A 25025-nucleotide genomic window follows, 5' to 3' on the forward strand; every position below is an offset into this window, starting at 1 on the left:
TGACATACTTATTCCATTCTCTCACAAAATTAATGAATAATGACAGTAATCGCTCGATAACTACCTGCTGCAGTATAAAATGGACCCTAAGTTCGATCACTTCAATCTTCGTTATTGTTGAGGATATGAAAAAAGTTTATTAATAAAAGTCAAATGGTATTGAAGGAGCTGTAGTACAGCAGTAATAATTTTTGTGTAGATAGTAGATCTTCGGAGATTTCAAGGTCAACCTTGTTCTTTAATCTAGAAAATGTTGAACATGTAGTTTTATTTAAAAAACAATTGATTTTTAAATCTCCGAAGACCATCCGTCCACAAAAAATTATTATTGTAACGGGTACTTATGGAGCGCCAACTGTATTAGTTTGATATGAATTATTAATCCTAAAAAGTTATCGTGTCATTTTATTTTACAGGTGTAATAATGAAAATAGTGCGACTGGTGGAATTTTATCTTACTAGTGCAGATATTAATTAAAACGAAATTACTCGTTGACTTTCTGATACAGTTTGTCAAAAAATCAACAGTCCGTTTAGAGTCAAGGTCATCTTATACGTGAAAAAAATGATTCCATTTATTTTAGTACGATACAACACTTTTACTAATTACGAAACGGTGTGTTAAAATATTTCAAGATTTATTCATCTGTGTCAAGATACACTGTCAACCGCATTTACAAATTGTCCAACTTCACAATGTGCAAGTCTTACTAATAAATAAAAAGAAAAAAACTATTCTCAGCCCTTCATCAGTCTCTTCGGAGATGGATGAAACGTTTTAGTGGACCACAAATTTTCAGTAACAAAAACTGACGAATACTTCCTATCAATAAAATACTATCGATTGTGTTTGGACACTCAGTTTTTAAAATCGGCTGATAATAGATGAGAAATAAACTCGTTGTTACTTAAGTACATTGGAACTACTTAAAGTTAATTTCATTACCCTTAATGTCTTCGGTTGCTGTTATTGCCAAAGAGACATAGCGAAATAATAATGATTGCGTCTCAGAGAAATCTGCAAATCATCTTAACCGAGTAAGATGCACGCAGGGTTTTCCAACAGGCCTAACAATTCTAAGGTCACTTCGAATTGTTAACACTGACCTCCAGAGGCACCTGTCTCTCTATATCTACAGTCGTACACAGAAGTAAGGCCTTACATATTAAAAAAAAAAAAAAAGAACACAACTCAGTACCTCAACGTACCGACTCAGCACCTGCTATACTAAAGCACACTGTCATCCATCCGTAACTTGAACAAAATCCCGTCAACCTCTGCTCCTCCTGATACGCGCATCGTTAAATGCGTTAAACAATGATCAAGGAATGTCAAGACCCTAAAATAAATCTTAAGTCACGCTCATGCTCTCTTCCCTCGCGTCCTCTAATCTAGCTCCTGTGTATTCTCTAACGTATGAACACGTTTGAACCGTTCTTTCTCTCTCTCTAAAAAAAAGAGGCTGACCTGATCCCCTAGTCACTATTTACAAAGCACAGTAAAATCGGTATTTTCATCCTACATCTGAAAAGTTATCACAAACCCCGAATACTTCTGATTTACTTATAATTACCGCTCACGCATATACATATCGTACATTACACTGTTCAATGTAGGCTTCTAGATTTCGGTCACTTACTCCTGACAAGGGAAACTATTCAAATGTAACACCTCGATTTTATTGGAAGTTTAGTACTTTTTTTTTATCTCCAACGATCCATATCCAGAGTATGGAAACAGCCCTCGAAGTCGAGAATTAACCCTTTGCAGTCGGCGCTATTTTCATTATAAAACTAAATTTTTCTTCCGTATTAGAATATTTTCATTTTATTCATACGAAACCGATTCGATTTCCACATATAATATTTCAATGTTTAGTAATCTGTTAGATACAAATTTTGTAATGTAACAAACATTTTGTAACATTTCTCGTAATTTCTTTGAAATAATGCCACAATAATTTCTAGTGGTGCTTCAGAGTCACCACTCGAGTGCAAAGGGTTAAAACCATACTTTTTGGAATATCTAAGGAACTAGAAGGTGTAGGACAATCAAATTTGTTGTCAACAGACTACGTCATATTACAATTTCATTGAAATCGTTACACTTGGATAGTGTCCCTTGCGTGACAGAAATGCTGATAGATTTCTATCAGAAGTGTCCGCTCGAAGTTAGAGGTCAGAAGGGGGCGTTAAAATTCGTACAGTGTTACTGCGTGTCACGAAAGAGGTTCAGCAACGAAAGGAGGTATCAGACAGGTGTCTCGGGGTTGTCCCACTCCTCAGCATCTTGTCTGGAGACGAACCGTACGCGCGGGGACTCGCGCACCATTAGGCTCACTGTATCAGAATAATCAATGTCTATAGACCGTTCTCCGTCGCGAGGCAGACTCTTGTTCGAAGATACCGAGCTGCTGTTCTCCTCGCTGTAATCGTGTTTGAACACGCTGTCAGACTGCGAGTGCGTTGGCGTTGACAGTTCGGAAACCAACGGCGTGGACTCGTCCTCGCTCTCTCCTGGGGCTGGTGAAGTAGGCAAGGTCCCCATAAGACGATCCTTCAGCTTGGTGAGCTTCTCTAAGCTGGAGTTCGGGACTGGGACCGAAAGGACTATCTCCTCGTTCAGCGTGGACGTGGAACGTCGTTTCTTGATGGGGGTGGAGATTGTCGGCTTCAATGGTATGTTGTTCGCCACGTAATTCTCGTCGGTCGACTTGGATCTGAAGGCTGGCCTTGGGGACGGAGGAGGAGAGACGAACAGGGAGGATGGCCTGCTGCTGGCAGCGTTCCCTCCATCTTTCCTCGCGTCCCTGCGACCAAACGAACAGGTCGACCTTGTGCTGCGCTGGGAGGCGATGCTGCGCTGCGAGTTTGTTCGCTGAAGCTGAACCGTCGACTCCACTGAACTGTCGTCGGATGTTTCCGGTTCGTCGTTGACTGGCACCCAATGAAGAAGTGGGCTCGACTGCAGGATCACGTAATCCGTGTCCTGGGACGCAGCCGAGGTGGACCCTAAAACAGAGGCGTTACGCGTTTTTATTTGTTCAAGGACGAGTTTCGTTCGGCCACGTTGGGCCACAGTACGCTAACGTGTGGATAATTGAAACGGAAGAAACGAGATAACGTTGATAGCGCGAGGATTTCAGAATGAAATACGACCGGGTCGCGTCGTTGTTTACACCGCACGGATCCAGTGCGAAGATTATGGAGACTGAAGTCATGCTCGGTAAGCTTATATAGATCTAGACTGTGAGAAAGATAATGTCGCCTTGAATTTCCAACAAAGTTTTATTGCCATTCGCATTGTATAATATATAATGGTCGGACAGTCTACAGTAAATCGTACACACAGTACAAAAGAATACATCGACAGAGATGAAAATATAACTAGCTCTCTCTCTCTCTCTCTTGTTTGTTTGTTTTTCTTTGTTTTGCTTTGCTTTGCTTTGCTTTGGTATATAAAACTCCTTCGCGAGGAAGCCTTATCTTTCTAAGAATACAAGATCTATCAGCGTGACGCCCGGAAAAAGGAAACGTACCTCGGCTACACCCGACGATAGTAACAATTATCACAGTCTGTTTTTTTACAAATGTTGTTACAGTGTAACGGGTTTTCGGAAGCTACGTCGTGTACAACAGCGTTCTTTTTGGAGTATCATACATCGGCAACGAGAGTAATATGCACTAACAATAGATTTAAGACGAGGTCGAAACGTCGAGCACGTTTCGCAAGCATTGCCACAAGTAGTACACTAAGCTATTCGCATGATGCATTTATTATACACCTATGGTAAACGCATACATTCAAATCAGTATTGTCGAACGATGTGTTTTGTTCTTGTTTTTATTTAACAGGTGACACATTCACTTTTTATCCTTCGTCTATTACAAGGATCCAGTCTCGCACGACGCATTGGCACATTTTTCGAGTATTTATAGTTTCTGTATGGCCTCTTCGACATGCGACTCCCACTCTCTCTCTCTCTCTCTCTTTCGAATGTTTGTACGTACGTACAAAGAAAAAAAAAGAAAAATTTTTATTCGGATACACCTAACGCATCGGTAATACTGTTAAACGTTCAACCAACGGGTAAATTGACGAGAGACTTCCCCGGTGAGTTTGCGACTGCTCTCTTAGCAGTAGCATAACACCATCTTCGAATGGAACGATGGAGCCTTTATTGATGATATGTTATTGAATCATAGCTGTCCTCGACTCGAATCGTTAAAGGTTTGTACTGTACTCGTATACGATGTCACAGTTTTGATCTTGCTGCGGTGGTTCTTGAACTATAACCAAAGGCAGTGAAAGTACTACGGAAGGAGGCTCACCTGGGAGCGAGTCTGATGGTACCACTTGGGGAGATGGTACGTCTAGAACATCCTCGCAAGCTTCTTCGTTTAATGTTTGCAGCGCTCCGCAAATCATTTGCTCTTCCAAAGTCACCTGAAAAAACGGAGTTCTTTGTTTGAATCGCTACAATCGACCGCAGCGGAATGATTCACTCGAATGTTATCCTTTTTTTTTATTCCTTTCGTTATGAGGACATTGAACATAATTCTGCTTACCTGGTACTAAAACGGAGCACAATTGTAGCGTGAATCACACTTCGTGTTAATTAATTAGTTATACGACAAGAATTATGAAATACATCGTGTTTCGTTTCTACATTTTGAAAAAAGCTTACTTGTTTCTCCATGATGGATTGCTTGTTCTGGTCTCGCCTAGAAGGGCCATCGGTTCTCGAGGTGCCTTTCTCTTTTTCGACGAGAGTCGGCACGCGTATCGTTGTGTTTTGCAAATTGTGATCTACAATCACGGAATAGAATGGTGACATATCGTTTATCGAAATTGCTGCTTCCTTTATCCCATGTTCTGGTGCATATAACAGGGTGAGTCACTTGACTGCACTATAGTAGCTTCACAAAAAGTAAACTACACTCATAAGTAAATTTAGGTGGTACAGTTAGGTGACTTACCCGGTGAAGCTGTGTACCATAACAAGGGACAGAGGGAGAAAGACATTTGCTCCTACCTTTCCGCTGAATTTGTTCTGACCCTACAGTGAACCGTACACTGCGAGGACCTTCCTCGTGCGTACTGAACGATGACAACTCCACTTCCCTAAGTGACGCGATCACCATGCGGAACAGTTCCCAATCCCCGAAAGCCATTTTAAGTACCTGTAAGTAGAATAAGGTTCAAGTATCTACAAATAGAACGTTTATCAGAAAAAGGACACTTTCGACAATTGTACAGATGGCAATTCTCGGGGTCCACTTATTAGTTTAGTTCAACACTTATTCTACCGGAAGCCAATTAATAGGATTTTTTATAATTGTTTTCTATACCAAAAGGAAGTTAAAAAATCTTCTTTTATAAAGTAATACCAAACGAAGTTATTAGTTTACGTTACTGGAGCTGACTTGTTGGTTCGAAATTGAAATTATTATGATCACCGGTTGATAATGCGTTAAAAAATCTGTAGCTGGATGACGTCTTTGAAAAGCTAGATTAAAATGAACCCGAGGTACCCAGAAGCAAACGAAACTAGCCTTCTTCAACTCTTGTAAGTCGCAGTGCAGCAGAACCCTGCCATTAATGTTATTCTCTTTAATAACATTTTTGTACTGTGGTGCTTGATTCGGATTCAGACTCTCTATTCTGTCGATAAGGTCGCAAATGCCGCTTACAGTTAGAGACGACAGCCTGATTTCCAAAATTTCGGACTACAAAAGAAAAAAGGATTTGTCATTTTCCTTGATGGAGAAAATGAATTAGCGAACATTGGATGTACACTATACCGGTAGAGTCGTAATCGCAGAAAGTGGTTTGATTGCAGGTTCCATCGGAGGCATTTCTATCCACGGTGGTGGTTGCCAACCGTACGACGGCTGCATGCACCAAGATGGAGGCGTCGGTGGAACCGGTCCAGGACCCTGTAGACTCGGTGTCCTAGCTAGTTTCATAGCTCGGTTAGTTGTCCCAGTTCTACTCGCGTTCCACGGTTCTTGACCACCGCCGTGCATGGTCCAAGGACTGTATTGTTTGTACAGTCCGAGTCCCGCATCCTCTTCGATGCTCTGTTGCTCCTCCTTGATCTTCTTCTTAATGTAAGGGTCGAGATTGATTGTGAATGGCAAGAATATCTTCATGTCGCTGACTAGCAAACTAGACCGGTGGAAAGTTAGGAAAATGTCCAACTTCCGCTCGTCCCTGTCCATCTCTAAAAGGGGCTGCACCTCTTTAAGTACTGGTATTTGCGGCCGTATCCTAGTAATTTCGAACCGAGAATAAGCAACAGCTGACAACGGAACATATTCGAGTTATACAGGCCGATTTTGATGAAACTTTTGTGAGAGGTAATTCTCAGAAAAATATTCGACGCATGTTTTTTTTTCATCCGCGTTGGGATCCAAAACACACTTAACTGAATATCTTAGAAACTATTAAGTTTGTATTTTCATATAAGGAATAGATCTGCGAGAATAGATTTCAAATATCATTATTCGATTAAAAAATATCTTAGAAATTCGAATGTTTTCTATGAATAAAAATATGGGATGGGTGTTTTTGGATTTTTGGTTTTTCTGTCATTTAACAGTATTAAATTCGTAAAATTCTCCCATCTCTTGTAAACCACTTCTCACAAAAGTTTCATTAAAAGTGGCTCGTGTAACTTGGATATATTCATGTGAGACACGCTTCATTCCTACAAGAGAAACATACTTATCGTATAGACTCTTTAACGACATGGCATCGTCCAAGTTGTCCTCGCACATGTCGTAATGGAGGATCAACCAAGACGTTCTGAACGGCCATTGCTCCGTGATGTTGATCCAACTGGCTAGGTGGTACCAGTTGAAATCGATTTGGAATGCTTTCAACAATCTCCCTAACATGAACAAACAATCCGGTGAATACAAATAGGTTTTATATACATACACGGTACGCATGTATGCTGATGATAAACCGAACAAATTGGACCTCGCAGAACTTTCTCTAAAACGTATAATATATCAAACGATAAAAGCTGTATTCTTCTAAGGTTCAAGTTTTCCGTTTCCATCAGTACCAAGCTAATCCCTCGGGTATTACCAGTGACATAAACGACGTTCATTAATCTTCTCATGCTACGAGGGTTCACGTCGCTAAAGTAATCGTCAGTGAGAAGCATTTTGTTAAGATCCTGTGCGCCACCTAATCGGTTCAAATTGCTACCAATACTGCTCGCGATCGACTCGCTCAATCGCAATTTCCTACTGCCTTTTCTACTTTGCGGTTTCAGCTTCTCGTTGCTATTCATTATACCAGACTCCGTGCTGAGCCTTCTATTCGACATAGAATGATGCATTGTACTAGATGCTGTGTAGTTCACACTCTCCTCCGCTTCCGTCCATGTGGTTTTTCTACTGTGCTGGGCAGTTTGTTGAGCAATTTTCACCTTCCTTAAACCACTATTCTGCAGATAAAATGGAAGATGCACCATATTGCGTAGGTAGTCGTGACCCCCGATATTCGACTCCGTAAATAATCTTCTACTATTGACTTCCACTGCCTGCGAAGCGTAATTTATTCATTCGAATCTTTATTAATTCGAATTGTAATTATTCGACTGCAGATTTTTTGTATTTAGGATAAAAATGCAAAGCAGTAATTATTTTCAACTCGTTACACTGATTAAAAAGAGAACTGTGCCGATGATTATGGAATGGATGATCTTTTTGCTGGTTATATGTTACGTCGAATGATTTTACTAGTATAGTCAATTGATTATATATTAAATATTATCACGTTAAAATATTGTTTTATCAAATCAGATGCAAAAGTCTAAATATCTCGAAGAAGTAAGACTTACTTCGCTTTCATAATAACCGGCACAAATGTCTATGTGAATTCTATGCAATGAATGGAAAACAATTTTTATTTCGCATAAAAATCTGCAGTCCGAGGTTTAAGAGAAGCTGAAAGATACGATACCTTGGCGATAATATGGGGATCGATAGCTAATATAACAACAAACGGGTAACCATTATCACTGAATAGTGCCTGTATAGCATCCAAAACTAACAACACCTTGTCCTGCTCGCAACTGTCCAAACCGTCCACGATTATTACTAATCTACTTTGCTGAGCCATGTAGCTATCTAGACATTTCACCTATTTATATCCAAAAACTTTGTTATTCGATAGAAACAATGTATGGAATAAAATTACGTATTATAATCAAATAGTTCACGTACCATTTCCGTCATTAAACTAACTTCGCTTCTCAAGGTTTGTATAAAGCCTTCGCTTTTCAAGGTCTCCAACTTGGATATGCTACGCTGGAGGTGCCGTCTTTGGGAGAAAACTAGTGCTTGCAATGTACGATTCCACGTGTACAAGTTTGCTATTATACTGACAGCTAGTATTAAGGCAACTGTTATCATGATAATGTGTGCTGTGACCTTTTCTATCGTTTCTCTGCGAATAATAATAACATTTTCACTACGAGCTCTTTCTGGACAATGCACAGCAACAATTACATCTGTCTGTATCGTTAGTGGAAATATTTTTCACATCGAATATACAAGGTGGAGCGTTTCAAACGGATCTGGGTTATGTTACACTTTAAACGAGCTTGAATGACCTTCGTAATACACATCCTAACAGAATATGCATACTCACTCGTTGGTAGAGAGGTCAATGAGGTAGACGGTGAGCACAGAGATACCAACAAGTAGACTGCAAAAGCAGAACTCGAATATAACAATGTAAGGTAGACAACAAAGGTGTCTCCACTTCCAGGTGGTGGTCGACTTATCGGGTTTTGGTCGGAACGCTCTGTACAATCTCGTGGACAGGGAACCGAAATCATTCTCGATCGAATCGTACAGGGACCCCACCATTTGTACCACAGCGTTCTCGCCAGCAGCTGTTGTGCCCACTCGAGTCTGATCGGTGAAATAAAATTTGATTGGTTGGGCAGTAACGCCGTCGTGAACTTGACCACCAGGAGGATGACAGAAAATCACTTGCAGCAATAATTTCAATGAGTTCAACTTTGTGGTGAGAGCTACCGTGAAATTGTACGGCCAGTACCAATCGTATCTAGAATATTAACATTAGAACATTATCGAAAACTACAAGAAATCAGAGAGTTAAGAGAACATCCTTTGCAATCGTCTCTCACCTCTTGTTAGCATGCCAGATGAGTATCAAAAATGTGTACGTAATGACGATAAGACTTATACCACAGGCAAGACCAGTGATCCATGATTGTAGGGCAAGACCTATAGTGATGCCCACTAACAAAGACGCGTGAGTCACCACCACGAAAAGCAAGAAAGAAAACTGGAACACGGGGTCTATCCATTGGCGAGCGAAATTCTTCATCTCCTCTGAAACAATCATTAGTTTTCACACTCGCACGACTACTGGTACAAACATTACGCAGTCATCGGTGCGTTTTTTTAGACCCACACATTTCTACACTAATATTTACTTAAAAGTACTTTTAAGTATTTTTAAACCTTGAATGCACTGTGTATATAAACTGTACACAGTTGACACATTTTTTAAAATGTTTAATGTCTTCTTCGTAGCACTATTAGAAAAACTTCAGACGTAGTTAGATCTCAAGTGGGTTCCAAGAGGAGAGAAAATGTATATGTTACTGGATATGTTGTAAATAACGTGGAAATAATTTAATGTTATCAGTAAAACCCCGACTGATGAATGGAAAATCTTGGTATATGACATATCATAGGTCACTTAAGGAATACAAATGTTATTCTTCAAAATCTTAGATAAAAGTAGATAGCAAAACTGTGATTTCTGAGTCTAAAAAAATCGCACTGACGGCAATGTGAGCGTTAATATTATTGATATTAGGATATCGTAGCTTGATCAAGAATAAATAAAATTCGCAATCGGTACCTTTCAACTTATTCAATAAAAATGACTTCCCAGAACCCCATTTCGCATAAAGGCCAACGGTTATGGGAGTTGAAAGAGATGGTTCACTGAGAATGTCAGCCAACGCACTGCTGTACAGATCATAGCCAAGCATATTTTCATTGTCCTCGTTAGTATTCAGACGTCCTGGAGAAGTGGACATTAATTAACATTTAAACAGCTTCACAAAATCATAGTATAAAGTGTGGTGTTCTTCTCACAAGAATGTACAATAGTCAAAATGGAGAATATAATAAGTAATTTGAGAAGTTATGATACAGATCCACAGTCTAGTTATGCGGATTTCTAGACTGCAGATTTTATGCATTTATGGTAAAAATTAGTAGGTGCAACTTAAAGCAGGAGACAGATTAAAAGAATTAAAGGGCTCCAATGCACAAGTCCCAGCTTATCAAAATTATTATAGTGACAATGACATTTTTCCTTGGCTCCTGTTCATCGTAATCGATGCAAGTAGTTTCTATTTTGCAGAAAAATCGGCAGTCTAGTTAGGATGTTGTGGTGTATGAATGGATAGCTTACGTGCACCAAATATTTGTCCCAGGATCGTTTTGGGATGATTAATGTCAATGTTGTACGGCGTCTCCCCTTGTCTGTTCGGACGGTACAGTAGCTGACTATTTTTCGGATTTCTCAGTAATATCTCAACGATAGCTTTCGATCTGGCTCGCATGGCTATATGAAGCACCGTGTCGCCTTTTTTATCGGTAGCCGAGACCTTGGCTTTCTTGTCCAGCAGTAATTGCACGATTTCAGCGTTCCGCGACCTAACTGCCCGCAGTAATGGCGTGTCACCGTCTTTCGTCGCGATCTCCAAGTCTGGGTTAGCGTTTAGTAACAATTTTAATATCGGTATATTGCCTTTTTCTACTGCTATGTAAGTGGCGGTTTTCTTATCCTAGAATGATGTGAATAAAATTCGCTCGGTTAGCTGGACCCTCGATTTTTCGTCTGTTCGACTGTTATTAGGCATAATCCAAGCATCAAAAATCAACCAAAAAAAAAAAAAAAAAAAATTGAAAAAAGAAAACTACACGAATAAAGACTCTCATCAAGCAGACTGACCGGAAATACAGGGTGATTCTACAGCGTGTACGAAATTTACAAAAAACATTTTCTACGCTCGAAAAATCAACAAAATGGATCTAACAAGTTCGGAGACGTTAAAATCGATCCGCTGGCGTGAATGTGAAGGAAGAATCACCGTGTACAATTTTCTCGTCCAAAACGTGGACCAACATTTTAGGATCTAATATCCTATTTTTAGGTATCCAATTTCGTCGTGATTTAAAAGCCAATTGGGTATTAATCGGATATCCTGTCTTCTGTCTGGGACGATAGATTTTGACAGCAATTCGGTCACCTTTCCAGCGATGTCCACGTCCGCGTACTTCTTTAAAAGAGATTCAACCACTCCTCTGTGACCGCCCTTCACAGCGTGAATCAAGTTCGTGTCTCCGGCTCTGTCCTGGATATTCACATAAGCACCGGCGTTCAGGAGCGCATTCGCTATCTCATGATGTCCTTCTCGGCAAGCTATGGCTAGGGCAGTGCAACCGTCCTTGTCCAAGGCGTTCACGTTAGGCTTGTGCTCCAAAAGGAGCAGCACCACGTCTACGTGGTTGCCAAGGGTTGCCACGAGAAGGGCCGTCCACGAATACTGGAAAGAAAATGGAACAATTAAGAAACTGACATTTAAACAAGAATTAAGAAACATCATTGAAAATACTACTGTGGTTCAGAAAGTTTTTTAACAAATCCTTCACCATGGATTAAAAATTTTTAAATGAAGCAATTACAACCAGCTATGTTGTAAATCAGAAGTAGGTAACCTTTTTATACCTACCGCCCACTTTTGTATCTCTGTTAGAAGTAAAACTTTCTAACCGCCCACCGGTTCAACAGTAATGGTGATTTATAAAGTAGGGAAGTAACTTTATAAAATTTATAAAGCAGAGTTACAGCAAGTTAAAGCATATAATAATAATTACTTATCAAAAGCTTTATGTTGGGCTTTTGATAAGTATCGGACAAAACCCCTTTCCACCATGAAAGCTGGAACTAGTGGACGGTAGGGACCAGGTTGACTATCCATGTTGTAAATGATAGTTTTTTGGAGTAGCTGTTGTGCGAACGGGTTTCTAGAATCTTACCATGCCAGCAGTATCAACGTTAGCACCAGCTTTCAACAGAGCATCTACAATTTCTACATTTCCTTTACGCGACGCCCAGACCAACGCTGTAGTACCATACTGAAAATAAAAAGGAGTGTTCAGAAAACATTTAATGTAGTTCATTTACTAACGTATATATTGTACAATCAAAATACCATAGGTCATCAGTGAGCCATACAGTAAGAATCATGTTGATCAAGCGTATAGTTAGTCTACAAGTATATGTTTCTGGATTATATTTAAATACCATGGGTCACCAGTGACTCATGCCACAAGGAACTCATTGCTAAGTGTATTATTCTGTATACAATGAGTGCATCTTGCAGTAGTCTATTTCTCTTATGAATGGTGTACGGCTTGTGTGCGCGTGGACAACGGTGGATTACCTTATCGCCAACATTAACTTTAGCACCATGAGCGATGAGATCTTTAACAATGTCAGGGTAACCCCTGCCCGCAGCCCACAACAACGATGATATATGAAAATTTCCGTGCGCATTGACGTCAGCTCCTCGCGCTAGCAGCATCGTCACCGTCGGCGATCTACCCTTGTACGTCGCCCACATGAGCGCCGTCCACCCTCCCTAAAAATAGAATATTTCTCTCTTGGTGTCTATTTCCGGTATTCTCGCGCGACTTCCGACTGCTTGGTAAATACCACTCTCTTCAATTGAAAAGGCAAACGGTGGCGCAGAAGACATTGCACAGGATTAGAGGCCAGAGTAAATTAAGGGGCTGCGTACATCCTCTCATAGCCACGCAAGGTCACGTTTTCAGAAATTTTACCTTCAAGAAGTTTCATTGAGAAAGTTCAAGACTGCATGATAGCACAAATATGTGCTAAAAATGAGAAAGATCATATTGTTTGGATAACTAATTTTTTAGAGATTGGGATCTTCAAACGCAACTGAGACAAGTATTTTTTAACACTAGATATATAGGACTAGAAAAATAGTTCTAATATTTTCAATTTAAGATTATTGAGATTGTAAAGCTGCATCCGTGAGGAATTATTTAACAAATCTATTTCTTTGACCTAAATTGGATCCCTGACTTCTAAACCTAGCGTTAAAGAAATGTGATTGTTGAGATTGTAAAGCTGCATCCGTGAGGAATTGTTCAACAAATCTATTTCTTTGACCTAAACTGGATCCTTGACTTCTGAACCTAGCGTTAAAGAAATGTGACTGTATCTCAGTCATTTTCAGAGATTCTTCAATGAAATTTTTTGGAGACACTGATAAAACTCTGTACTTTAAAATAGCAGTTACAATTGTTCAGTAACATATGCTTTTACCCATGATAAAAATTCTGAAATACAGACTTGCGTGGCTTCCAGGTGCACGGTACAGTGGCGAGCATGTAAATAGTGGTCGTTGATTTATTTTAAGCTAAAAAGCTCAAATTTGAGTTGGTTGAATTTAAGGTTTCTTTATGAATCTATTACGCTGGTGTTAACCTTTATGAATCAATGCTCGCCACTGTACTTTCTCAGATTAAAATCGAAGTTGGAAGATTGCGAATAAGAATTGGAATTGAAAAATCGACGACGAGCTAATATACCATGTCTCTGTGTTCCAGATCGGCTCCATGCTCAAGCAGCTCGAGGCAGACGTCGGTGTGACCCTCTTTAGCGGCGCAGAGCAACGCTGTCCAATTATCCTGAAAATCAATTCCGTTGTACAATGGCAATTCCACAGTATCGAGACGAGATCTAACGCGATACTAACCCCATCTTCGGCGTTGACGTCTGCACCGTGATTGACGAGCTCCCGTACAAAGTGTATCTTCCCCTTAGACGCTGCGAGGATGAGGGCTGTGCTACCATTCTATCGGAAGAACAATCATAATCACTCATCCAAAGTCCGGTGATGACACACATCAGTTAGTGGATGTACGTGGATCTCTACTCAAAATCCCGTGTTAATCATACAAAAATGTATAACTCGAAAAATGTTTGAGATATCAGAAAAATCCTACGCTATATTCTAGATAATACCTTCTAGATTGAGCATATAAAATTTTTTTAGACGTTTTAATTTTTGTCAGCAATGGCGACCCGAACATCGACGTGCCAACGCCGTTTCAAAAACGGTGACTAACTCTGCCATTTTGACATATTATGCTGCGAGAAAAATGGAGAATAAAGCTGAGAGTTTTGTTAATATCATTGTAAAAAACCGAAATTTTTCGGTTGTTAATGATTCTTAAAAAAAAATTCCTTAAAACAATTAGATAGCGAAGGTGGTCCACTTGTGCCTTAAAATGGTACATGTCTAATGAACCTGCAGACTATAATAGACTATTTCAATTGTAGTTATTATTTAGTATAGTATTAAAATTTAATAGTATTTCTCGATCAAAACGTCGGTTCTTCGGCAACGTTTGCGTTCTAAAATCGGACGGTTCGCGTGCGGCGATCTGATGAAATTTTTTAATGATAATGGTACCTCGTCTCGATCGTCGACCTGCACTCTTTTGTTCTCGAGGAAGTTCTGTAGCCCAGCGAGGTTATCATCTGTGATATAGCTGGCGAGAGATCGGTAGCAGAGCGATACCATCGAGTCAGTCCGGTGCAAGGTCTGCGGAAAAAGAACAGAAACATTCAGATCGAGCGTAGATCCCTCACTGATCCTCTTCCCGTTCTCCCCGATCAAAAACTGCGAAAGCAAATTAATCGCCGAGCTGGTAGATGCGCAGCTTGCAGAAACGTAGCTCGAGACTCGCCTGTCCTTGGCATTATCTTTGCACATAGTTTGCGAACGCGCGATAACAAAATTGCGGGACGAGTTAAGATGATGTTCCTTCCGATCTAGAATCTTGAAAAAATGAAAATTCCAAATGCCGTCGTTCTGTTAAATAATTAGATATTTTATGGTTCGTGCCATGAGCGCATTCACATTAATTGAAATCCCGCTTCTTTTTCTTATTTCGGACCAATGGAAGGGTTTCAATTACGTCAGGCACTTTTTAAACATGCCCCTCTTCCGGGAACTATAATTCCTACAATATTGAGTATTCTGACTCGAAAAAATTATATTGCATGGTCCAATTGATAGAGAATGTGTATGCAAAAACTCGATAGAAAACAACGGTCTGATTTCTTTGAAAAAAAATTTGCAAACCAGAGCTATAGAATGACGCTCTAGAGTGAAAGATCCCCTTAACTCGTCGTCGCAATTTTGAAAACGAATCCCGGCCGCCTGGAAACTGTTTCGAATGACTAATTGGCCCCTCGGCGCAAGTTTGCGAACTGAGATGTTCAGTTAGAAGTTCAACAGCGAGCGGGGAAAATTAGAAATTAATATCGAGGAAGGGCGAAGCGTAATTCCATGTTAATTATCGAAATAACAACGCTGAATTGCAGTTTACTAAGAACGGAGAGAAGTGAACAGTTTTATACGAGAGGTCCAGCGAGATTGCTCCTGAAGGCGTCTCTCTACTTCTCCTGATTCCTCGTTATATGCACAGGGTGTCCTGCGACTAACGATCAAGGCGAAAACTGAGCACTTCTCGATTCGTTCTGGCTTTAGAAAAAGTTGCTGCATCAATTGCTGAATTTTCTGGACTGTGTTAACGACAATTAGACTGTGGATGCAAAATAAAAATTGTTTTCGTCAATTGCAGGCAAGAATTACAGTAAAATTCCACTTCATGATTTTAATAAATGGAAAATAATGTCGAGATACTCTTGAAACGCTTTTAATGCTTCTACTATTTTACATATCACTCATTTTTGTCGTAAAATATCCACAGTCTAGCGGAATAAAATAGATAATCGAAGACCTTCTAAGCGGGCGGGGCTAAGGCCCGCCATTATGGATACTCAACAGGTTTCCGGGTGCACGTGTACTCAGTGGAAATTTTAGTTTAAATTTAAATTTAAATTTTTTGAAGTTGAATATTTCTGACTATTCTCTGTGCAGGATTCCGAATTGTTCCTCGATTCGAGTCGCAGTTTTTCGGACACCCAGTGTGTTGGGAAAATTTCGAGGCTGTCCACAGACGTTTTAATCTCCGCATTGACTCTGTAAATATCCCGGCCGCTGTGTAAGAACGGACGTTCAGACTTAATGGGACACAATAGAATGTAGGACGACGATAAGGTACTAATCAGAGTCAAGGAAGCATCGAATGAAAGGCAAATATCGACTGTAGGGAATCGAGAAATCCCCGGCGAAACCTGGACAGAGTTTTGCAGTAATGAACTTTTTACATTCGTGTTGTAGAACGTTCGATCGCGAACAGCTTTCCGCACCCATTGGTTCATCCTGGCGAATATTAAACGCGAGGAATATAATAAACCTGAGCAATGCGAACGATATCTGTGAAAAATTCCGAGACAACACTAATTGGAACTATTTTGTTTTTAACTATTTTTTTATGAAACCTTTGCCAACACATTCGAGACATTTTTCCGATTAAAACGAGCTCACACACGACACAAATCGGAGCACATTTGCCTGTTTAATCCACGATTTGGTAGAACCTCGATTATCCGAACCGACAATATCTAAACTCCCGATTATGCTTCAATTCTATTTGTTAGAACTAAAGCGATACTAAAGATTTTATCTAACACTGTAGCTCGGTAACTGTTCTATTATCCGAACAGTTACTTTTCTTCAATTGGTTCGGATAATCGAGGTTCCACTATATCGTGGATAAAACGAGCATGAACGGTCCCTACTATGTCATGTTTGGGCTCATTTTAATCAGAAAAATGTCACAAAGGTGTTAATGAAAGTTTCGTCGCAGAATAATCAAAAACAAACAATTTTTTAGAAAAACGAACGGTAAAAATCGAAGTCGCGGAGCCGAACTTCCATGCATAAGCGAGAAAAAGAAATGTTATTGACGAGTCACTCGCATAAGCGTTCCAGAGTTAGACCAACTGTTTCTACTTACGGTCCGGGAGTAAATGACCAAGATGTTTTAATAGTTTGTCCATGAATATTTAAAGAGATGCCGGCCGAACGGAAAAACACGCGGAACGTTATGATCTACGTAGGACGATCTACATACTGCGATCAATCTCTTGGTCTTCTCGATCGAACGCGGATTGGTGGGCTCCATGTCAACGATGTCAACGAAATCGCCTGCCTTTAAATCACGCTTTTCGCTGTTCCGAGACTGTTGTCGTTCGTTATCGCGAAATTATCGCCGGACATTCGCACGATATGATGTCTGCCTTGATCGGACACTTGCGAAAGAAAATCTCTCAAATGATTCGTGCCATTTAAAGTCAGCTGTTTATGCTCGGTAAGAATTATTTTTGACAATGCTGGGAGCTGATAATAATTTTTATTTCGAGAAAGAATTGAAAATTTGAATAGATGTACAGAATTTGTAGAGAATTATTGGCAATTTAAAAGAAAAATAATTAATATCGAGTTGACTTCGCGTTTAGGCTTATCTACCCAGAAGCTATTGCAGTCTGCGAATAATCGATTTATGGCAGTGCTTAACTCCGGTGATATGCGAAATGCATATGCTCGTTGAGAAAAATAGAAAACAAAGAGTGAGCGTAGATAAATGAAGAAGAATGCGTTAAAAATATGTGAGCGCTGCAGAAATTGTTCTAATATTTCTTGGAAGATTTCTTTAAATGTTGTACCTTGGATTAAATGATTTAAAGCTTGCTGAAGTGAACTAGTGGATTCAACAAATTATTGCTCTGTTTCAATCCTCGAACTCTTGGCCCATTTCATCGAATTTTTCCGAAATGCAAGTTGCACTTGACGAAAAGACACAGAAAATGGCATTTTATTTTCCCGTATGCTTCCGAATGAAACATTAAATTTTTTTGAAACATTTCAACAGCGCAGGAAGCGCCGATTCGTTTGAATTCTTGGCTCCTTATCAGCAAACTCTTCCGCTTCCAATCGAAGCAAATTACTTCCACTAAAAAGACAATAAAACATTTCGTTTCAATTCTTCACGTGCACCGCCATTCCCATTTAATTCCTAATGCTTCCGAACAGTAGGACAAATTCTCTGAAATATTTAAACTACGCAGAAAGTCTCGCTTTCTCCGAAATCTTGGCTCCTTATCAACGAATTCTTCAGCTCCCAATTGAAACAAATTGCTACCGGTGACACCAAAGAAAGATCGACTTCCGGTTGCACGCGCGCTCCGCGGTGAATGGATCGGAAAGGATCAATAGAGATCCCACGATCGAACAAAGCAGTTGTTCATCAAAAGCGACGTCGGAAACGATGATTAATGAATATCGACCTTGACATTGCCTATGCGTATCGACGGTCCACAGCTGACTGCATGCGCAAACCGAATGATGCCTGCGAAACGCGTTCGCTGCAATCATTCGCTCGCGTTGACTTGTTGAGCCTCATTTCCATCGAAACGCCTGCCCGTAAATCTCTATGAAAATAGTCCGTGGAATGTGTGTGTATGTCTCGGTCGAGAGCTCGAGGTCTCTTTTGCCAAATTCGACGCGCAAAAATCTTCGGTGCAAAACGAAATCGCGGATCCTTAGATCGCAGTTCGATATCGCGCGCGAACTCGCTCGATATCAAAAATATCTTTATTGGACCCGAGATAACCATATCGCGTTAATGCTTTCCGCGTTCCGTATTAGTCATCGACGGAACTGTGCGTTTCGTTATTGTCCACCGTTCGCCTAACTTTACACGGCGTCACCCGGCTGGGAATGTTTATTAACACTTCGACTGCCAAACTCAAAAATTCCGTAAGATCTCAGTAAGTTATTTGATGAAACAAAAATTGAGAAAAAAGATAAATTTATGACACCGAGTCCAACTTTCTCGCATTTTATAGATCCTAAGCAAATTTGGTGCAATTGATATATTAACGTGAAAGTTCATTTTAAAACCTGGACAAATAATTTCGCAATAATTCCTTTATTTCTGGTTATTCCTTAATAATTCCTGATTTCTTTTTTTTTGTCACATATGCGTGACACCGCAGTCAACGTGTTAAATGTACTGAGATATTGAAAATTGAAGTCAATTTGTTTTGTATCGGTGGTCTCAATGATGCTGTGCTTTGCGGGTCCGTTTTGACCCATTCACGATATTCTCGGCTTTTTTTAACATCGCGATTGTGCAACATTTTTTTAACTGAGTAAATTTCAAAATTGCTGAGGATTTTATAATTTTACAGTGTCAATTTTAATACTGATTGCTGGTAATATTCCTGGACTCTTTTCCTTGATACTTGATCATTTCCTTGACATTAAAAAATTCTACTAAAATTTTTGTGTCACTTTTTCGGAGCCATAAATTACGTTAAAAATGTTCACCGTCTGATTATTACGTTTTTCCTCTGGTTTCTTTTTAAAAGAAACTAAAAAAAAATTGTACTAAAATATTTATGTCACCTTTTTGGCGCCATAAATTACATTAAAAAATGTTCACCGTCTGATTATTACTTGTTTTCTCCAGTTTTTTGTTTTTTAAGAAATTAGATGAAGACTCCACGGATTAGTGCAAGCGTCCACCTCGGATTAGTCAGTTCTCTCACGTGCACAGAAACATTGTCTACTTCATCCTCACAAAACACAGATCATTCTCAAAAACTCGTTTCTAACTTCAACGATATTAAAATGTATAAACAACGAAGGTGATTTGATCGTACAGTTCCCGAAAAAATCAACAATCATTCGAACTCCGCAGAAGCAAACCAAAATACATTCAAAAACTGTGTAAAAATCGTCACGGGACTCTGTTACCTTCAAAAGCATCACAACTGTTCTGCAAAAAAGACAGACGCGTATTAAACAGCGGTATTAAAAACGCGTTCATTCGCGCAAATATTTAATAAAACGTTCGGAAAACTTATCGATCAGTTTCCTCTCAATACATATTACAAATCCGCAATCAATTTCACGAGACCATGTACACGAAGGTCCCCGGATTAGCGAGAAAAGGTCGAAAAAAGGGCTCACCGATCCATCGTCTTGCTCTTGCTGTTCCGAGGTGTTAATAGAAAAGAACTCGTTAGGAGCACAGCGACACTAACCAAACCAACCGAGCAACAACGAGAACAACAACAACATCAACATCAACATCAACGTCGGCCAGCCGGTTAATGAAAAGCCAGTTCTGGTCGACGTCCACGCGGCGACTAACCGTCTGCGAGTGTCTGCGTATGCCGAAGTTGAACTTGCGCCCGGACTCGCCGTCGGCCTGTGCGGTGAACGTGATCGTGGGCACGTGAAAATGCGAGAAAACGTGATGGTGATGATGATGATGATGCTGATGATGAGAGTCCGGATGCTGTCCGGGGTCTTCCGGGTCCTGCCAACCTGCGGACGACTGATGCTCCGGGATGTGGAGCCGCAAGAACGGCAATTTCAATCTCAAACCGCTCGGCGCACTTTTGCCGGAAGTCTCGGACGTGTTCGGGACCGGTCTTGCAACGTTTTCCTCGGCAGATGGTAGCAGACAGCCCGGGATGCCTGACCAGGCGCCTACGAGACTCGGTGCCAGGCTCGAGCAGATCGCAGCACTTGCTATGCTGGATCGCCTAATCGGATTCACGCTGGTTCCTGATAAAGAGTCGTGGGTGGGAGTCGTTGCCGAGTCCCGGGAGTCCTGGTTTAGCCCCACCATTGGCATGGTTAGTCTCCTCGTTGATAGCACTTGGATACCTTCTTCTGTCGCCTTTCTGTCTTGAGTGTCTTCCGTTTTGAGGGATCTTCGGATTAGCAGAGGGCTAGCTTGAATAGGGGTGCTGGTTGCGACGAATTCCGGCACTGGCGCGGTCAACATCCTACTCGATAGCGCCTGGTTAGGTTCTTCAACTGTCCGCGTGCCCTCCGAGTCTTGTATTTTCGAGCTGGTGCCATCTAGGCTGGACCGAGCCGCAGCTTCAGCTTTGAGACGTCTTCTGATTAGCAGACGGTTAGCTTGACCAGTTTCCCCCACCATTGGCATGGTCAACCTTCTTTTGAATAGCACTCGATCATCCTCTTCCACTGTCTTCGTATCCCCCGAGTCCTCTAAACTCGATCGCACCGCGGCTCTAGCTTTCAGGTATCTCCTGAGCAGCAGAGGGTTAGGTCTGCTGGTCGCGCTACTCTCGTCGAACCCTACCATTGGCATGGTCAACCTCCTCTTCAATAGCAACCGATCGTCGTCCGCGTCATCCTCTGTGTCACTCGAGTCCTGTTTCTTGAAACCAGATCCGTCCAGGCTCGATCTACCCGCGGCTTCAGCTTTGAGGCATCTTCGGATCAATAAGGGGCTAGCTCGACCAGCTTCACTCCTCTGGGGAGCTAACAGGGAAGACTCCCCTAACTGCACTGTGCCGATCACTGCAGGGGACACTTGGCTCGAGGACGTTGAAGAAGACGCGGGTTTGTAAACTCGTTTTTGGACCTCGTTTATGCTCGTTATAGTGTACGGAACATTTTTGGCGCCCTCCTCGCTGCTGGACACTCTCTCGAACGATCCTGGAGAGTCTGGGAGCTTCCCTTTGAAGGATCCAGAGGAAGATCCACTTCTCGCGGACTCTCTCCGTTTGATAGGATTCCAGGATTTCGTTCTTGCCTGGCCCTCTGGCGAAATACTACCGGCAGCGTCCGAAAATCCTGGAGATCCTGAAGAGTCCTTGAACGACTTGGCTGAAGCGGTGCTCTTCTGAGAGTCCTTTCGTTTCATCGGATTCCACGACTTCAAAATTAGCTTGTCGATCACGGAATGCCTTCTAGCGGGTTTTCTGTTGGCTTGGTAGTCGTCGTCGGACGAATCCGAAGACCCTGAAGACTTGCGTTTCAAGGACTTAACGGAAGCAGCGCTTCTCTGAGAGTCCTGCCGTTTCCAGGACTTCGACATCAGCTGATCGATCACGGAATGCCTTCTGGCACCTTGCCTGCTAGCTTTATCTTCGGATCCTGGAGACCCTGAAGACTTGTGCCTGAAGGATTTAGCGGAAGCAGTGCTTCTCTGAGAGTCCTGCCGTTTCCAGGACTTCGACATCAGCTGATCGATCACGGAATACCTTCCAGCGCCTTTCCTGCTAGCTTTATCTTCGGATCCTGGAGACCCCGAAGACTTGTGCTTGAAGGATTTAGTTGAAGCGGTACTTTTCTGGGAGTCCTTTCGTTCCATCGGTTTCCAGGTCTTCGACATCAGCTGATCGATCAGAGAATGCCTCCTGGCGCCTGTCCTCCTGCTGGCTTGGTAGTCGTCTTCAGATTCCGAAGAGTCTGAAGACCTTCCTGCGGAGTGCTTCACCGGGGGAACGCGTTTCTCTGGCGGATTCGAGGATCTGAAGCTTGGTCGATGTTTTATTAGACTCTTCCTATCCTGAATGCTAGCCACTTGCTCCGACTTTCTTGTCTGCGGAAACCTCAGCTCCCAAGGATCCCGCGCTCCTTTCTGCTCCTCCCTCTCTATCCAGAACGTCAATCTCGTCTCGTCCTTTATTGGCGCTCCGCCAACATGCTCCTCGGAGCCAGCTACCTGTACCGAACCCGACGAAGACTCCACGTTGACGACCGCCTGCCTCTTTCCCGACTGGTCCCCGTCGATTAGGTTCGATCCGGCTGCTTCTCGATCTCTGCGCATCGCCGGATAGTCAGTGAGCCGAGCGGGATGATCGGGAGCCGAGTTTGGCCCGCGACTCTCTCGCGGATTAGCATTTCGGCACAAGGTCGCGTCGAGCGAGGATCTCCTTGGGGATGAGAGATCGAGGCTCCCCGCGTGGAACCTGGCCAAATTCCGGTCCGCGATCGTCATCGACGCCGCACGGTCCCGTGTTCCAGCTCGATCCGGGACAGCGAGATCAGCCAAAGATCCTCTCCCTTCAAGTTCGAGACGCGGGGTCTCCGCCTCTGCGAGCCTCGCAGTTTTGAACCTTTCGAATTCCCTAATCCTGGGGTCATCGTGCTCCCAGGGTCCTTCGAGACCCCTAGCTCCAGGATCCTGAAATCTACCTTCAAGTGCCCCAATCCCAGGATCTTGAAGTCCCCTAATTCCTTCGAACTCTTCAGATCCCAGGATCCAGGATCTCTCTTCGTCTCCTTTCGACGCGATTGATCCTCCAGAGTCTCCATCGCCAACTATCGTTTCGATTTCCAGGATCTTCAAAGGACTCTGTGCATGTTCTCCGATCAACTGTTCGATTATTAAAGGATGATCGAGGTCACCTGGACCGGCGATCAGCGACGTCCCAGGCTCAGCTTCGATTGTGATCGATATCCTCCTGCCCGTCAAAGTCCCAGGGTCTTCGACTCCTCTGAATACCTCGAACCCTTCGGATCCCTCGATCCCAGGCCTCTCCTCATCTTCTCTCGATGCAACAGATCCTCCCGGCCCTTCATCGCCGAGTATCCTTCCGACTTCGAGGATCTGCACAGGACTCTGTGCCCGTTGATCTCCGATCGACTGGTCCGCTGTTCCAGGACGATTGAGATCGTCTAGATCGGCGATCAGAGACGTTCCAGGCTCAGCTTCGATACTAATCGATATCCTCCTGCCGGTCAAGGCCGGGGACGCTTCGACCAATTCTTCGCTTCGCTGCTCGCCGTCCTTCTTGGCCTCTTCGTCTTCATCTTCCTCCTCGATGCTGATCCGGAAGTGATGAGTCGCGATCTTGATCCGATCGTCTTTGGCCTTCCGCATGGCATTCTTTCTTCGGCCAGCTCGCGATCTAGGTGGAGAATGATCTTCGCTAGGTGCAAACGCGGATTATGCCGTGGACAGATGGTGATCGATGATCTAACATGTTGGGGGGTCGATGGGATGATCGAACACTGCTTCCGGTTTCTTTCGATGATGACAGTCACACTTGGGTTTGCTAAGGGAAAATCGTCTTCTAGTGTCCGTTCCTCGGGGAATGTTGGAACGATTGTCGGTGGGAGTTTCCGTGGGTCGTTGGCGACCCACTGTTCGTTCCACCTATGACGAATAAACTTTTAACACGATACTCGTGGAGCTGTCGAACAAACGTCGACGCTATAGCTACTGCTAGCTCGCCTAATGCGAATTTAATTGTTACTGGAGAGAATGGTACATCGAGGTGTTCTATTGTTGGTACCCTTCGTCATTGAAATTGTTCAAGACTTGGATCGAGATTTAAAAAATTATTTGGAATATAGATTCCTGTGCGAGGAAATTGTTTACCAGGATCTCAATGTAACCATCCTCTCTGCTACGAAATGTTATTGTTATTTTTTATCTACTATAGTTTGTACTACAGTCACAAGCATGCAGACGAAAAGTCTTTTGGAACCTCTTGCTTCAAGAAACAACAATGACCATTTTATGTTCCCGTTGTAAAGAAATCTTTCTCCCTGAAGTGTGCCCAAAAATTCGCTATAACTTCAGGCATAAATAAAAAGAAAATCCAGCATAGCACCCAAAGAATGATAAAGAAATCCACGAAGTTTCAATTCCCAATATTCACTTTTTAAAAAATCCCGAAATATCTCGTTTCGACCAAAAATTCACAGAAGATTAAACCCCACGAAGTACAAAAAGCAATAAAAAATTGTATGACGTTTCGCAACCGTTGTGAACGTTGTCGCGCCACGAGAGAATCAGTTAAAGGTCGAAATTGTTAGCCGGATCCCATTTAGATTCGCGATCTATCGATCAATACCGTGAAGGAGACAGACCCTCGACAAGGTGGTGAGCCTGAGCATTTTCTCCAGGTTTCTTCCGGTCATCGATCCGCACTTCGGTTCCTCCGGGTCGGAGGTCCTCTCAGTAGATCCAGGCAACGATCTAGATCGTGGATCGCGGCCGCGGGATCGAAGACACGCGTGCGAGACCGCGCGAGAACATTGTCTAGCGACTCGGCCGAGAGACGCTTATATATCCCGCCGTGGATCTTCGAAACTGGCGCGCACAGTAGCACAGGATCTCGCTGATAACGATCGAGATTGGCGCGCGCGTGGATC

At 42.3% G+C, this 25025-nt stretch overlaps 1 protein-coding gene and 1 long non-coding RNA gene across 2 annotated transcripts; both read right to left on the reverse strand.

Moving 5' to 3' along the window:
* Positions 1 to 621: 621 nt before the first annotated feature.
* Arms (Ankyrin repeat-rich membrane spanning) lies at positions 622 to 23877 on the reverse strand. The gene is made up of 21 exons (XM_076797092.1): positions 20248 to 23877; positions 14586 to 14717; positions 13866 to 13964; positions 13699 to 13797; positions 12522 to 12719; positions 12115 to 12213; positions 11325 to 11621; positions 10484 to 10859; positions 9923 to 10087; positions 9177 to 9384; positions 8672 to 9094; positions 8245 to 8467; positions 7982 to 8161; positions 7100 to 7559; positions 6731 to 6896; positions 5806 to 6274; positions 5557 to 5730; positions 5037 to 5184; positions 4689 to 4810; positions 4333 to 4447; positions 622 to 3012 (listed from the first exon to the last, which is right to left on the reverse strand). The coding sequence occupies exons 1-21, from the start codon at positions 23743 to 23745 to the stop codon at positions 2252 to 2254; spliced, it is 8412 nt and encodes a 2803-aa protein (XP_076653207.1). The 5' UTR covers positions 23746 to 23877; the 3' UTR covers positions 622 to 2251.
* Positions 23842 to 24998, reverse strand: LOC143359267 (uncharacterized). Its single transcript, XR_013083085.1, has 2 exons — positions 24741 to 24998; positions 23842 to 24021 (listed from the first exon to the last, which is right to left on the reverse strand). It is a non-coding gene; the product is annotated as an uncharacterized LOC143359267 (long non-coding RNA).
* Positions 24999 to 25025: the final 27 nt, after the last annotated feature.

Source organism: Halictus rubicundus, chromosome 1, assembly GCF_050948215.1.
Source record: "Halictus rubicundus isolate RS-2024b chromosome 1, iyHalRubi1_principal, whole genome shotgun sequence".
Classification (NCBI taxonomy): Eukaryota; Metazoa; Arthropoda; class Insecta; order Hymenoptera; family Halictidae; genus Halictus; species Halictus rubicundus.

Excerpts from the sequence above, each read along its gene's own strand:
- Arms (XM_076797092.1), bottom strand. The coding sequence starts at position 23,745 with ATGCGGAAGGCCAAAGACGATCGGATCAAGATCGCGACTCATCACTTC. Across the intron at positions 8,162-8,244 it reads TTAGTTTAATGACGGAAATG|GTGAAATGTCTAGATAGCTA; the intron begins GTACGTGAACTA and ends GGATATAAATAG. Across the intron at positions 7,560-7,981 it reads ATCCCCATATTATCGCCAAG|GCAGTGGAAGTCAATAGTAG; the intron begins GTATCGTATCTT and ends TACGCTTCGCAG.